This window comes from Microcaecilia unicolor, chromosome 2, assembly GCF_901765095.1.
Source record: "Microcaecilia unicolor chromosome 2, aMicUni1.1, whole genome shotgun sequence".
Taxonomy (NCBI): domain Eukaryota; kingdom Metazoa; phylum Chordata; class Amphibia; order Gymnophiona; family Siphonopidae; genus Microcaecilia; species Microcaecilia unicolor.
The window spans coordinates 623991353-624003835 of record NC_044032.1 but is presented as its reverse complement, the minus strand read 5'-3'; the positions used below and the strand labels follow the sequence as shown (position 1 = coordinate 624003835).

The following is a 12483-nucleotide window of genomic DNA, read 5'->3' as shown; positions in this document are numbered from 1 at the left end:
CAGAAGAGTTGGAGAAGGAAATTATGTAGTCTGTGTGGCTACCTTTTTGTTGGTTCAGTCAAACATTTTACCTAACTATAATGAGGAATGGTAAGTTCAAGCCCTGGCTGGTTGGCCACTTTTACCACATATCTTTCTGTCAGAGTCCAGAAACTGTGACCAAAGTAACTAAGGTAGCAATATGATGTACTTGGCATGCAATTTTTCATTTGTCTGATGTAAAAACACCTTATGTCTCCATGCACAAGAGTTCTAAGGTCCTGGACCTCATATCTGCCTCCATCGATCTCTGGGAAAACAAACTCACAAAAAAATGTCATTGGTGGCCAACCAGCAGGTTAGAAGAAGTGCTGCAATGGAATGGAATGCTATGATAAAATGACAGTATGCCACACGTTCTGTGTCTGGAAACGATCCTAAAGGACGGACGGGAGTCACGGGACCTGCCAACAACTTCTTCTCTCCCTCCTTCCGTATCCTGCAGCCTGCAGGCAAGCAACCCCCTTTCCCCAGCCCAGCACTCAACAGCGCGAGCCCCAGCAGCCAGCCCTTCTCCGGCGCGCGTCCACCCTCGGGCTCCTTTTCCCCCCTCCCCACCTCTCCGTCTCGCGGCGGACAGTGACGTCAAGGGGCGCGCGGTGGCAGCACCTCCCCGCGCTCCGGTTAAAAAGAAGAAGAAAAGAAGAAGGAAACATGAGAGCCCTTCGGAGATGCAGCAGGCAGAGACACCCCAGTGCTACTACTGTCTCACCTAAACATCCTGGGAGCCGTCTCACCCCGTCAGCTCCTCAGCCAGCTGCCGACACCAAGTCCATGTGGCGACCACTGAAACTTTCCCAGCCGCCAGACAACTTTTCGGTCCCAGTTGCCTCAAAAAGGCATTTGCACACCTTTCTTTGCAGCATCGCATCCTATTTTGGAAATTTAGGGAAAAAGTATTAAATTTTTCTCCTGGCCTATGCTTATCCCGAAGACAAATTAAATAAAACGAGACATTTTTTTCCCTGCTCCCCTCCTTTTATTATTATTATTATTTTTTTTTTTGTAAATTAGTGTCACTATTTTGACACCAGAGTAAGCAGCAACCTTGGCAAAGCGCTGAGGAAGATGCTTCCCACCCGGCTCCTGCTGGCCCTGGCTGTCGCCCTGAGCTGCTTCGAGTGTGACGCTAAGTTTGGCGAGAAGAGCGGCGACTCGGGTCCCGGGAGAAGACGGTGCCTGAACGGGAGTCCGCCGAAGCGCGTGAGGAGGCGAGACCGCAAGCTGGCTCTGGAGCTGAGCGGGGGGCTCTGCCGGGGGCTGTACCCGCGGCTCTCCTGCTGTCCCAGGAGTGACCCTCAAGGGCTGCACGACCACCCTAAGGTAAGGCGTCCCCCAACCAGGGGAAAAAAAAAACTCGATTTCTCTCCAAGTTCTAGTCTTACCGGAGAGTACTTGGCGGTAGGGTTTCTTCTGCCGCGAGACAAGGTTGTTGAAGTGAGTTCCCGGCTTTCAGTCGCACGCGGGACTGTGACAGGCGTGACATTTTTAACACTTTGCTTCCCGTGGAGGCCCGTGTGCACGACCAGTTTGTTACGGGCACTGCTTTCTGTCAGTTTATTTTAACCGACACATATAAAACCTGCCACGCTCATAAAGTTATTATTTTCGACTCCTCGGAGCTTCCTTGCAACTTTGTGTAAATACGTCCCTGAGGACATTTCTCGGGGCTTCCTTAGCAGAAAAGGAAATTAAATATTAGCCACCTTTCAGTGGTCTGTGCAATGCATGCTCTCAGACCCCCCCCCCCCCCCCCCCCCCGTGCACTTGTAGATGATGGGGCGGTGAGAGAAGTGGTTTAGAAGTTGTAAGACTGCTGGAAAGGGATGGTGTGATGTAATGTAATTTCTTTTGGCCACGGTGGGGATAACGTTAGAGCATTGTTACGTTTGCCGCAGGGGCAGCTGGAGGTCGCGCGGAGCATCGTTTTCTGCTCGTGGGGCTTCCTCCGCAGCGCCAGCAGCCGCCTCCCCCCTTGTTACCATGGTTATCTCTGCCGCGAGACCGCCGCTACTCTAACCTGAGAGACCAGAGCGAGCCCCGTCTCGCTGTCATTTTCTTAGCTCTCAGCGCCTCCATCCTTAACAAAAAAATGGGGGGGGGGGGGGGGGGGGGGTAACAGGAAGACCTGATAGGCTTCCCTGAACTCTAACTGAAAATGCAAGCTGGAAACTGTTTTAGGTAAAAACTTTGAGCTTGTGAGCGAGCAGGTCGTACCACCTCTATTGTCGAACTTGGAGCTCCGGTTTTAAAAGACTGTACTCCCCTCCCCTCCCCATTTGATAACGGTTTAAAAGCGCCATTGTTTTGAAAGGCACGATTTGGAGGTAGATCACGTCTTTTGCTTGAATTGCATCAAGTGATGTACGCGCATAAGGAAATGGCTTAAATATTCTAATTAGGAACCAGCGCTCGTGAGATAGACAATCAGGTGTCCTCACCACCCCGCCCCCCCCTCCGTTTTAGGAATTAAGAATTCCTCGGTTGCAGCACTGTAGTTGTCAAGGTTTGAGAAATTCTCGTGGAAAACTTGCGTTTCAGTCGTACTGGCCCAGGCATAATTAAAAACAAAAAAAAATCCTCCCCCCCCCCCCCCCCACCATGGCTGAATCGAATTTTTATGCTTGGTTCACGGTAGATTTCACTCTATTCTCATGTAAACAGCTTCTACGAATCAACATATGTGTCTGGGTGGTATCTCTCACTTTGTTTTGTAACAAAAAGCCATATTGCATCATTTAATTTGCTCAAGTCATGCAAATAGAAAAAAAAATCAATAGGACAAAAAAGGGGTCGACTTATCCTCCTCCCCACTAAACTGCTGCCCACACACAGAGCCCTGTTGCTTATGGTAAAAGAATAACAACAACACCACCATTGTGTTTGTTAGTTGGTTCACTAATGGGTTGAAACTGGAGAACATCATTCTCCTTCAGTCCGCTGTTCTGTCCAAATGTTCATGCCTTTTGAGGAAGCATTTGCCCTAAAGCCCCCCTCGCCCCCTCCTTCTTTTCCCAGATGACTGAGAACTGTCTTGTTGCTGGTTTTCAGCTGCAGATCTGCCTTTATTCCTGCCATATGCAGCCCTGGTTTGAGATTCAGGGCAGATATAGGACCTATTTCCTGGCCAGAAGGTCTAGAAACTGTCATTAAAACTCCTGTGTGGTACAGTAATTGAATAAACAGGCCTCTAACTACTCTTCCTCAGGTAATAACTCTGCTTAGTATTTGTCTGCATACTTCTTTTACCACTGTGGATATTTGACACTTTTTTGTATTAGAACATGTATATATATATATATATATATATATATATATATATATATATATATATTTCGCTTGCTTTGGTTGCAGAGATTTGAGGTTACATAGCAAGGCAGGCAGGCAGGCAGGCATTGCAAGTCCCCCTACCTTGCCTGGCTTTGCAATATGGGCTGTCAAGGCATGGTTGAAAAGTAATTGTTTTCAAGTGTGCCCTTTTACAATCATTTGTTTGCTCTGCTCTTTGGAAGACAAAAGCTATTGTTGCACACATCCAACTAAACAAATAACCCATCGTGGGGTCCCTTTAACAGGTGCTTCCCTACAATGATCTATTTACATATTAGCCTAAAACTGAAACTGAACTCTTTAATGACATAATCCAGCCTTTTAGTACAGAGGAAGCATATGTTCAATGCAACAGCTGAGCATCCTTGTAGGCATATAATAGTTTACAGGAATAACAGTGTTTGTCAACTTAGAGCTTGTTTCTCTAACTTGCACTTAATTTCTGTTAAAGAAACCAGTAAAGACTGGATAATCTTAATTAGTGGCAACAGAGAAAATATTGTATATATGCAATATGAAATAAGAATAAAAAGCTCCATCCTCCCTCTTCTCTGGTTAGCTTAGCAGGATTTAAAAAAGGTTTGGACGGCTTCCTAAAGGAAAAGTCCATAGACCATTATTAAAATGGACTTGGGGAAAATTCACTGCTTATTTGTGGGATAAGCAGCATAAAATGTTTTGTACTTTTTTGGGATCTTGCCAGGTATTGTGACCTGGATTGGCCACTGTTGGAGACACGATGCTGGGCTTGATGGACCTTTGGTCTGGCCCAGTATGGCACTACTTATGTACTTATGTACTTTGCATTGTTAATCACAAACCTCATTCATCTGGTGGTTCTACCAGGTTCCTGTGAGACCTCCCGTAACCTAAGGTCAAATACACACTAGGTTATCCACTAAGGTCAAATTCACACTAGGATATCCACTATGATATCCTAGTGTGTATTTGACCTTAGGTTATGGGAGGTCTCACAAGAACCTGGTACAACCACCAGAGGAGTGAAGTTTGTGATTAACAATGCAAAGTACATAAGTACATAAGTAGTGCCACAGCCATACTGAGATACTATCAGGTAGCCAGCCTCTAGCCCAGTGGTTTGTAACCCAGTCCTCAAGGACCACCTGGCCAGTCAGGTTTTCAGGATATCCATAGTGAATATGCATGAGATGTATTAGGTTGCACTTCCTGGACTGCATGCAAATATCTCTCATGCATATTCAGGATACCCATAATGCTGTAGCAACTCAGCCATCCATCCACTTTCAGTAGGAGAACGAGTACCTGAACTTAGCTGGGAAATAAAGATGACCATCCAGCTAACAGTCTGCAAAAAAACCCACACAAGTGATGGCCTCCATAAATCATTCACAACTTGATACTTGTGCATAGGAGATTACCTTTACCTTTAACTTACCTGTGACTAAAGATTGAGGGATGACTTTACAGATGTTTCAAATTAGTGAACAGCAGGCGCAGTCATTAGGAGGCATTTTGGAGGCTTTGTATAATGGCCACAATGCTTAATTTTGATTGCTGCAGTTGAATGTCTTGTCTTATAACCTTCAAAAATTGAAAATGGAAACTTAATAAGAGGTAATGGCACACTCTGCATCTTTAGTCTAGGAGCTCATTTTAATTGGCTTTAGTTATGAGTATAGATTCTGTGAAGCCAAAGCTAGAATGATGTCTATATTTTCAGATTAAAAATTCACTTGTCCTTTAGATTGTAAGCTCTTTGAGCAGGGACTGTCCTTTTTATGTTAAATTGTACAGCGCTGCGTAACCCTAGTAGCGCTTTAGAAATGTTAAGTAGTAGTAGTAGTAGTTATATGCATATATTTATTTATTTATGCTGAAGACCTCACACAGAGCAAAATACTACTCTCCTGCTGTGCTGAAATGGCATGAACCTTAAAAAAAAACTACTGTACTTGATTGCAAATAATTTATTGATTCCTGTTCCTTAAACTTTTCATGATTTTTTTAGGGACTAAAACACATTCCAAAAATTAGCAGAAGTGTCCCCAATGGCAGCACAAGGGGCAGGGAAGAGGATTAACAGTGGGTTTTTTTTTTTTTTAGTTTTCTTATCCTTAGTTCTCCTTTCTTTTAAAGGCAGGGGAGAAAATTTTATATATCTGTGGCAGCCAATTAACACTTGATTTTCTGTAAAAATAAGAAATTAACTGTGCAGTCTGCACCCTTATTTTTTGTTATCCCTCTGCATGAAAAGCATTACTATCCTCTTGTTTATGGCATTTTTTTTTCTAGTTCAGTCTGAATGTTCCATCTCCATATGTTTAAATGCAATTTTACCATTCAGATTAAGAAACTGCATAAAGATGGTTTGGAGCTGAGATTGTCTCAGTGGTGTTACTCATTATTCTTTCTACATCATGTTGTTTTAAGAACATATGCGTTGCCATGCCGGGACAGACCGAAGATCCATCAAGCCCAGCATCCTGTTTCCGACAATGGCCAATCCAGGGTACAAGCACCTGGCAAGATCCCAAAATAGTACAATACATTTTATGATGCTTTTCTCGGAAGGAGGAGGCAAGAAGGGTGCAAAGAGGGAAAAGAAGGGTCCTCCCTCACCATAATCAGCTGTTCTCTCAGGAAAGGTTGAAATTTTCATTTTTCATGCTGGGCAAGGAAATTTGTACACCCCCCAAGAAGTTCAAAGTTCAGTTACAAAACCGGGGTTACTCAGTAATGGAAAAGTGGTTTCAGAGCCGATGAGAAGTAGAATATGCTTTCAGTCTTAGATGACTTTTACTACTACTATTACTTATCATTTCTATAGCGCTACTAGACGTACGCAGCGCTGTACACTTGAACATGAAGAGACAGTCTCTGCATTTAGAGGTTTTACGAGTTGTCCAATGCTTATACCAGTGGCGTAGCTACATGGGGCCAGGGGGGCCTGGGCCCCCGTAGATTTGACCCTGGAACCTCTGCCGACGACCCTCTCAACCCCCCTCCCGCCGTCGCTTGCCTTTGCTGGTGGGGGACCCCAACCCCCGCCAGCCGAGGTCCTCTGCTTCCCGCAAAAGGCTTCCTTCTGTTTCTGGATGTCAGAAACAGAAGGAAGCCTTTTGCGGGAAGAAGAGGACCTCGGCTGGTGGGGGGTTGGGGTCCCCTGCCAGCAAAGGTAGGCGACAGCGGGTTGGCGGCGGGAGGGGGGGGTCAAGAGGGTCGTCGGCAGGGGGGAGGCAAAGGTGGTGGCGGGGTTGGCAATGGTGGGTGTGGGTGTCAGCTGTGCTGGGGGGGGGGGCTAACATGTGCCCCCTCACCTCGGGCTCTGGACCCCCCTCCTGCCGAAGTCTGGCTGCGCCCCTGGCTTATACTAAGGATCTCAGACAGTAAGTTCTACCTATGATATGAATTATAGTTTATTGAAACTTGCTATACCGCCCAACTGACTCGCGGATCAGGGCGGTTTACAATGTAAAATAAGAACAGTTTAAAATTAAAGATGGGCACACACACAATATGACTTCTGACCTCCAAAATCTATGTTTCTGCTTTTGCTCACCAAAAACAAACCATATAGGCAATATGTAGATACAACGGTCGCCTGTTGTAATTAAATTTGAAAATTAATTGGGTGACTTGAGAATGCACCAGAAATGATTTCCTTTAAAACATGCAATAGGTATTTATGCATGATTAAACTGTTCTTCATCTTTTTTTTTTTTTAAGAATTGTCTTTGATATAAGTATGGAAGTTGTGCCAGACTGGGTGAGACCCAAATGCATATTGAGCTCAGCATCCTATCTCTGACAGTATTCTGACCAGAACATAAATGCACCATAGGATCAAAAGAGTAACCACTCTTTGGCACAATGCAAGTACTATGGGAAGCATTAGCAGTACATTTGAGAGAGTGAGTTCATACTCCACATACCCCGGGCTTAGCAGTGAGGTTCATTACTTTCATGGTATGTGCAAAACTAACTCATTTGTAGCCATTGCACCCTAGATTCTTCGTTGCTCTCAACCACAGACAAATGGTGACTTTTCCAAGTTTACATGGGTGATAATGATTTATGGACTTTTCCTCTGGGAGCTTGTCTAAACTATTGTCAAACCCAGCTATTCTAACCTTCTTGACCACATCTTTTTGCAACAAATTCCATAATTTAATTGGGTGCTGAGTGAAAACAATACTTTCTTTGATTGGTTTTAAATGTGCTTACCTGTTAGTGCTATGGAGTGTCTCCTAGTCTTTGTACTATCTGGACGGATAAACGTCAATTCCCTGTTTACCCTTTCTACTCTACTGTTGATTTTAGAGAGCATGACACAACTTTGCTATTCACCAAGACTGGCTCCCTATAGAGTTTAGAATTAAATTTAAAAATGATAGTTCTTGTTGTTAAGGCCCTACATGATTTGGTTCACAGCCTCTAGAGGTAAAATTACTTGTTGAGAATGAACGAGATGAAAGTTTCATGTACTGCATGACATTAAACACTTGGAAATGACCGTATGCCCTGTATGATGATCCTCTCCAATCATTCCCAGAAACGTGTTGATTGTTGCATTTAAATGTTTTCTGAGTTGTCTTGCTAGGGCACTGCGGAATCCATCACCTTGTGGATAGTTTTTATTTTGCCAGAATAATTGAAGTAAAGCTACTAGGTTACTTTCCTGTGGGCCAATAATCAATATTAGCCCTTAAGAAAGTATCTTTCTTATGGGGGCAGACTCAAGAAAAATGTCAGGAAGTATTTTTTCATGGAGAGAGTGGTGGATGCTTGGAATGCCCTCCCGCTGGAGGTGGTGGAGATGAAAACGGTAACGGAATTCAAACATGCGTGGGATAAACATAAAGGAATCCTGTTCGGAAGGAAGGGATCCTCAGGACTTAGCGGAGATTGGATGGCAGAGGCGGGGCTGGTGGTTGGGAGGCGGGGTTAGTGCTGGACAGACTTATACGGTCTGTGCCCTGAAAAAGACAGATACAAATCAAGGGGCTGGTGGTTGGGAGGCGGGGCTAGTGCTGGGCAGACTTATACAGTCTGTGCCCTGAAAATGACAGATACAAATCAAGGGGCTGGTGGTTGGGAGGCGGGGCTAGTGCTGGGCAGACTTATACGATCTGTGCCCTGAAAAAGACAGATACAAATCAAGGTAAGGTATACACAAAAAGTAGCACATATGAGTTATCTTGTTGGGCAGACTAGATGGACCGTGCAGGTCTTTTTTCTGCCGTCATCTACTATGTTATGATGCAATTCTGCTTACTCGAATGTGGCAAGACCCAGCTAACTATGACCATCATGGTGCCAGCCATGGAAGCCTAACAGTTCCTCATTACTTGGCAACCCATATGATTTCTTACATGCTCTCCCTGTCTCCGTGCTCCCTCATTGACCGTTGGTTGTTGCTCCATGATCTCCAGAAAGCATGCTTAGAATCTACCTAATACACAATAAAAAGGCAGTCCAAAAATTTTTATATATAAAAAAAGAGAAGCCCTCAGTATAACAGTGTGGCATCACTCAGTTCTCGTTATGCTTAATAACCAGCGATTGTAAGACTAAGACTGGTCTCACTCGCTAAAACATTATGTAACTGTTATCCCCTGGATTCTATATGGCACGCCTAGAGATATGTGCCGAAATCCAAGTGTATTCTGTACATAACATAATTGGCTTAACAAGCCAATCAGAGTTGATAACAGCATTTAACAAGCAATAATGAGCACTAATTGGCAATAATTGGAATTTACACGTACAACTCACTAAGCGTATTTAGTAATGCAATGTGCCTAACTTCTAATGCATGCAGCCATTGAGGTGTGTGGTTTTGGGCGGGGAAATGGGCGTTATGTGGGCGTTCCAAAATTTGCTTGCATGGTTATAGAATGTGACCCAGTGCACCTAAATCTATGCGCAGGAATTTATGCCATGTTTTCGTTGGTGTAAATGGATGTGAGTAGTTTTAGGTGCTGGGATATCAACCAAGCATATTCTATATACTGCGCCAAAATCTAGGCACCGCTTATAGAATATGCTTAAGTGAAACTGTGTTCTGCGTGGATTTTTTAGGCACCATATTTAGAATCCCCTCCCCCCCCCCCCCCATATAACCAATATATCCTCGGGCTTCTTCATTTAATTGATTACCAATAGTGTGTCATGTGAAATAATATAATCAAGCTCAAATTGTCCAACAAAAACTTATTCACAAGTCCTCCTCTATTTACATAGCTGGACAAAACTTAAATTTATCTCATTTGAATGCAGTAAATTGTTGCTAGGTGGCTCAGCAGGCCATTGCTTCATGACTCAAGGAGGTGCCCCATTTCGTTTCTTCCTCAGGAGCCAAGACGAGCTGTGCCTATGGACGTCCTTCGCCTCCCCCCCCCCCACATTGAAATGAGAGCTTCCCGCAGCCCCGGCCTCCCCGCCATCCTCCGCACCCCCGTGGCCCTGACCCCGCCGCCCCCCCCCCCCCCTGAGGTGGAAGTTTTTGTCTGGTAGACACCACAGAACTAACCTTCAAAATGCTAACGTGACTGCACACTTGCACCAATTCTATAACTGCATCTTGACACCAAGATCCTGTTATTGAATACTAGTGTAAGGTTGGGACTTTAGCCTGCAGTAGGTGTTGTTGGGGGCGGTCCCACTATTTTGTATTGCAGGCAGTGGCGTAGGAAGGGGGGGGCGGTGGGGCGGTCCGCCCCGGGTGCACGCTGCTGGGGGGTGTCGGCGCCTCGCTGGTTCCTTGCTCTCTCTGCCCCAGAACAGGTTACTTCCTGTTCCGGGGCAGAGCGAGCAAGGAACCAGCGAGGCGCCGACACCCCCCCAGCGGCGTGCTCTCGGCGGATTGGCCCGCCCACCCGCCCCCCCCCGCCTTCCCGGGATGTTTTCGCGGGGGGGGGGGGGGGGTGCGTCGCGCTGCACCCGGGGGGGGGGGGGGGGTGCGCAGCGGCGACCCGCCCCGGGTGTCAGCTGCCCTCGCGACGCCACTGATTGCAGGTCTTCCCTTAACATCGAGATTAACGCTTGTTATCTGTTCCCAGTTAACAGAGAAGCACTTGGGGGGGGGGGGGGGGGCAGGGCCGATCTTAGGCAGGGGCGACAGTGCTGGTCGCACAGGGCCCCATGCTCCTAGGAGCCCAGCAGCTCTGGTACTTCTGTCCTCCTGTCTCGGAATACCTTCTTTCTCCGTACCTTAATGTGCATCCACATTTCAGTAGAAAGTATCAGGCAGCTTCGGCGATTTTCATATCCCTTGAGCTGTTGAGCCCAGAGCCTCCTCGTTGCTGTGTCCTGCCCCCTTTTGATGTCACTTCCTGCTTCTGCAAGGGTGGGATAGAGCAGCGAGGAGGCTTTGGGCTCGCCAGCTGATGTGAAAATCGCTTCCGCTGTCTGCTGCTCTCTACTGAAACGTGCTGGATGCGAATCAAGGTATGGGGTGAGGTGGAGTTCCGAAGGCTCTAAACCTCCTTTTAAACTCTGATAAATTATGGCTTATAGTGGCGGGTGAGGGGGTGCGGGAGACCCCACTGAGCTGGTCTGCACAGGGCCCTGCAATTTCTAAGACCGGCCCTGTAGAGGGGAATTCTATAAATCACGCAGGTACCTGGGAGACAGCAGGTTTAAATCTCAGCTCCAAATGTGAATGCTATTTTAATTTATGTAATTCTCCCGTGTGCTTATTTTCTTTCCTATTGCATATTGTATTTCTTTTTTGTTTTTTGGGGGTTTTTTTGTTTTTTTTATTTGTAAACTGCTGTGATCTATCCGTCAGCTACAGCGAGTATATCAAGTCTTGAATAAATAAATACATTTTGTAAAAAAATAGGCACCGGAAAAGATTGTCTGTTAAGCACTGTTCTATAAAGGGCTTAGCGTTGGTTCCTACACCCAGCTCTGGGCGCCAGACTTACGCCTGCTGGAACTTGGTATAAATCCCAAACTCAATGTTGTATAACATTGCACGCAACTTTTTGGAATGCCCATGACCCACTCATGCCCCTCCAATGGCTGCACCCCTTTCTGGGTTGCATGCTAAAGGGCCCTTTTACAAAGTGCGCAAAAAATTGGCTCGCGGTAGTATGGGCATGTGCATTGGATGCACGCTGAACCATTTCTCCACCGTGTCTGGAAAAAAAGTTTTTTTTTGGGGGGGGGGGCAAAAATAAAACCAGCACGCATCTATTTACATCCTAATCCTTTAACACCACCCATAGACTTAGTGGTAAGGGCTCATGCTTTACCCACACGGTAACTGTCGTGTGCACGCCAACTGCCGATTACCACCAGGAATGCCCCATGGTAGAAAATAGAAAATTATTTTCTACTGTGGGTCTTCGGCGCTTGCCAAACTTGGAATTACTGCCTGGCACACACGCTAGCTGGGCGGTGATGCCGATTTGACATGCGCTGTATGTGCGCAGGCCCGTACGTGCATTTGTAAAAGGGCCCCTAAAGGATTTAAGCACGCAGTGTTATAGAATAGCATGGAGCGAGATGCATGTGCAAATCCTAACTTGTTCTAATTAATGTCAGTAATTGGTTGTTCAAATAGATCTGAACAATATTACTTAAAGCTGTGCGGGGATTATCATATATTTATATCATCAAGCCTATCCCAAGCACAAATCCACTTCTATGACATGTTTATACGTTGTGAAGGATCTTCAGAATTAATGCAACAAGACTGCTTAACACAGTCTTCTGGCAGCCAGGTGCAGATCATCATTGATCCTACAGTGTGTATTGTTTTTTTATTATATTTTCTATTTTTTTAGTGCTCTGTTCTTCAAACGACGGCTGGTTTTGTTCACAGCCCATTTCTTAATTGCAATTCTACATATGTTCATTTACTTAACTGGCAGCAAAGCACAAAGCGTCAGGGCGGAGATTCTCTGAAAATGACAAAAATCACATTACATAAAATTCATGCTGTGCATATTCCCAAACCATCTTATGTATCTTTTTTTATAAACAAATCCTCCTTCATATCGTACTTCTTTCTCTCCCACATCGGTCTTCTTAATGAAAAATTGGCTGCGGTGTCTTACTGACCCGCTCGTCTTTAAATGTACATCAGCTGACTTCTGATAGGCGGACTTATTTTCTGGCTCT

At 45.5% G+C, this 12483-nt stretch overlaps 1 protein-coding gene across 5 annotated transcripts in view; it reads left to right on the top strand.

Moving 5' to 3' along the window:
• The first annotated feature begins 555 nt into the window (after positions 1-555).
• Positions 556-12483, top strand: part of HHIP (hedgehog interacting protein) — a 334884-nt gene continuing 322956 nt past the window's right edge. For 3 of the 5 annotated variants that reach the window (XM_030191688.1, XM_030191687.1, XM_030191686.1), the window contains exon 1: positions 557-1362. In XM_030191688.1, the coding sequence (XP_030047548.1) occupies positions 1108-1362 (255 nt within the window). In that variant the 5' untranslated portion in view covers positions 557-1107. Of the gene's footprint in view, positions 1363-12483 lie in introns of all 5 variants that reach the window. The other 2 variants (XM_030191684.1, XM_030191685.1) reach the window with 2 other exon arrangements.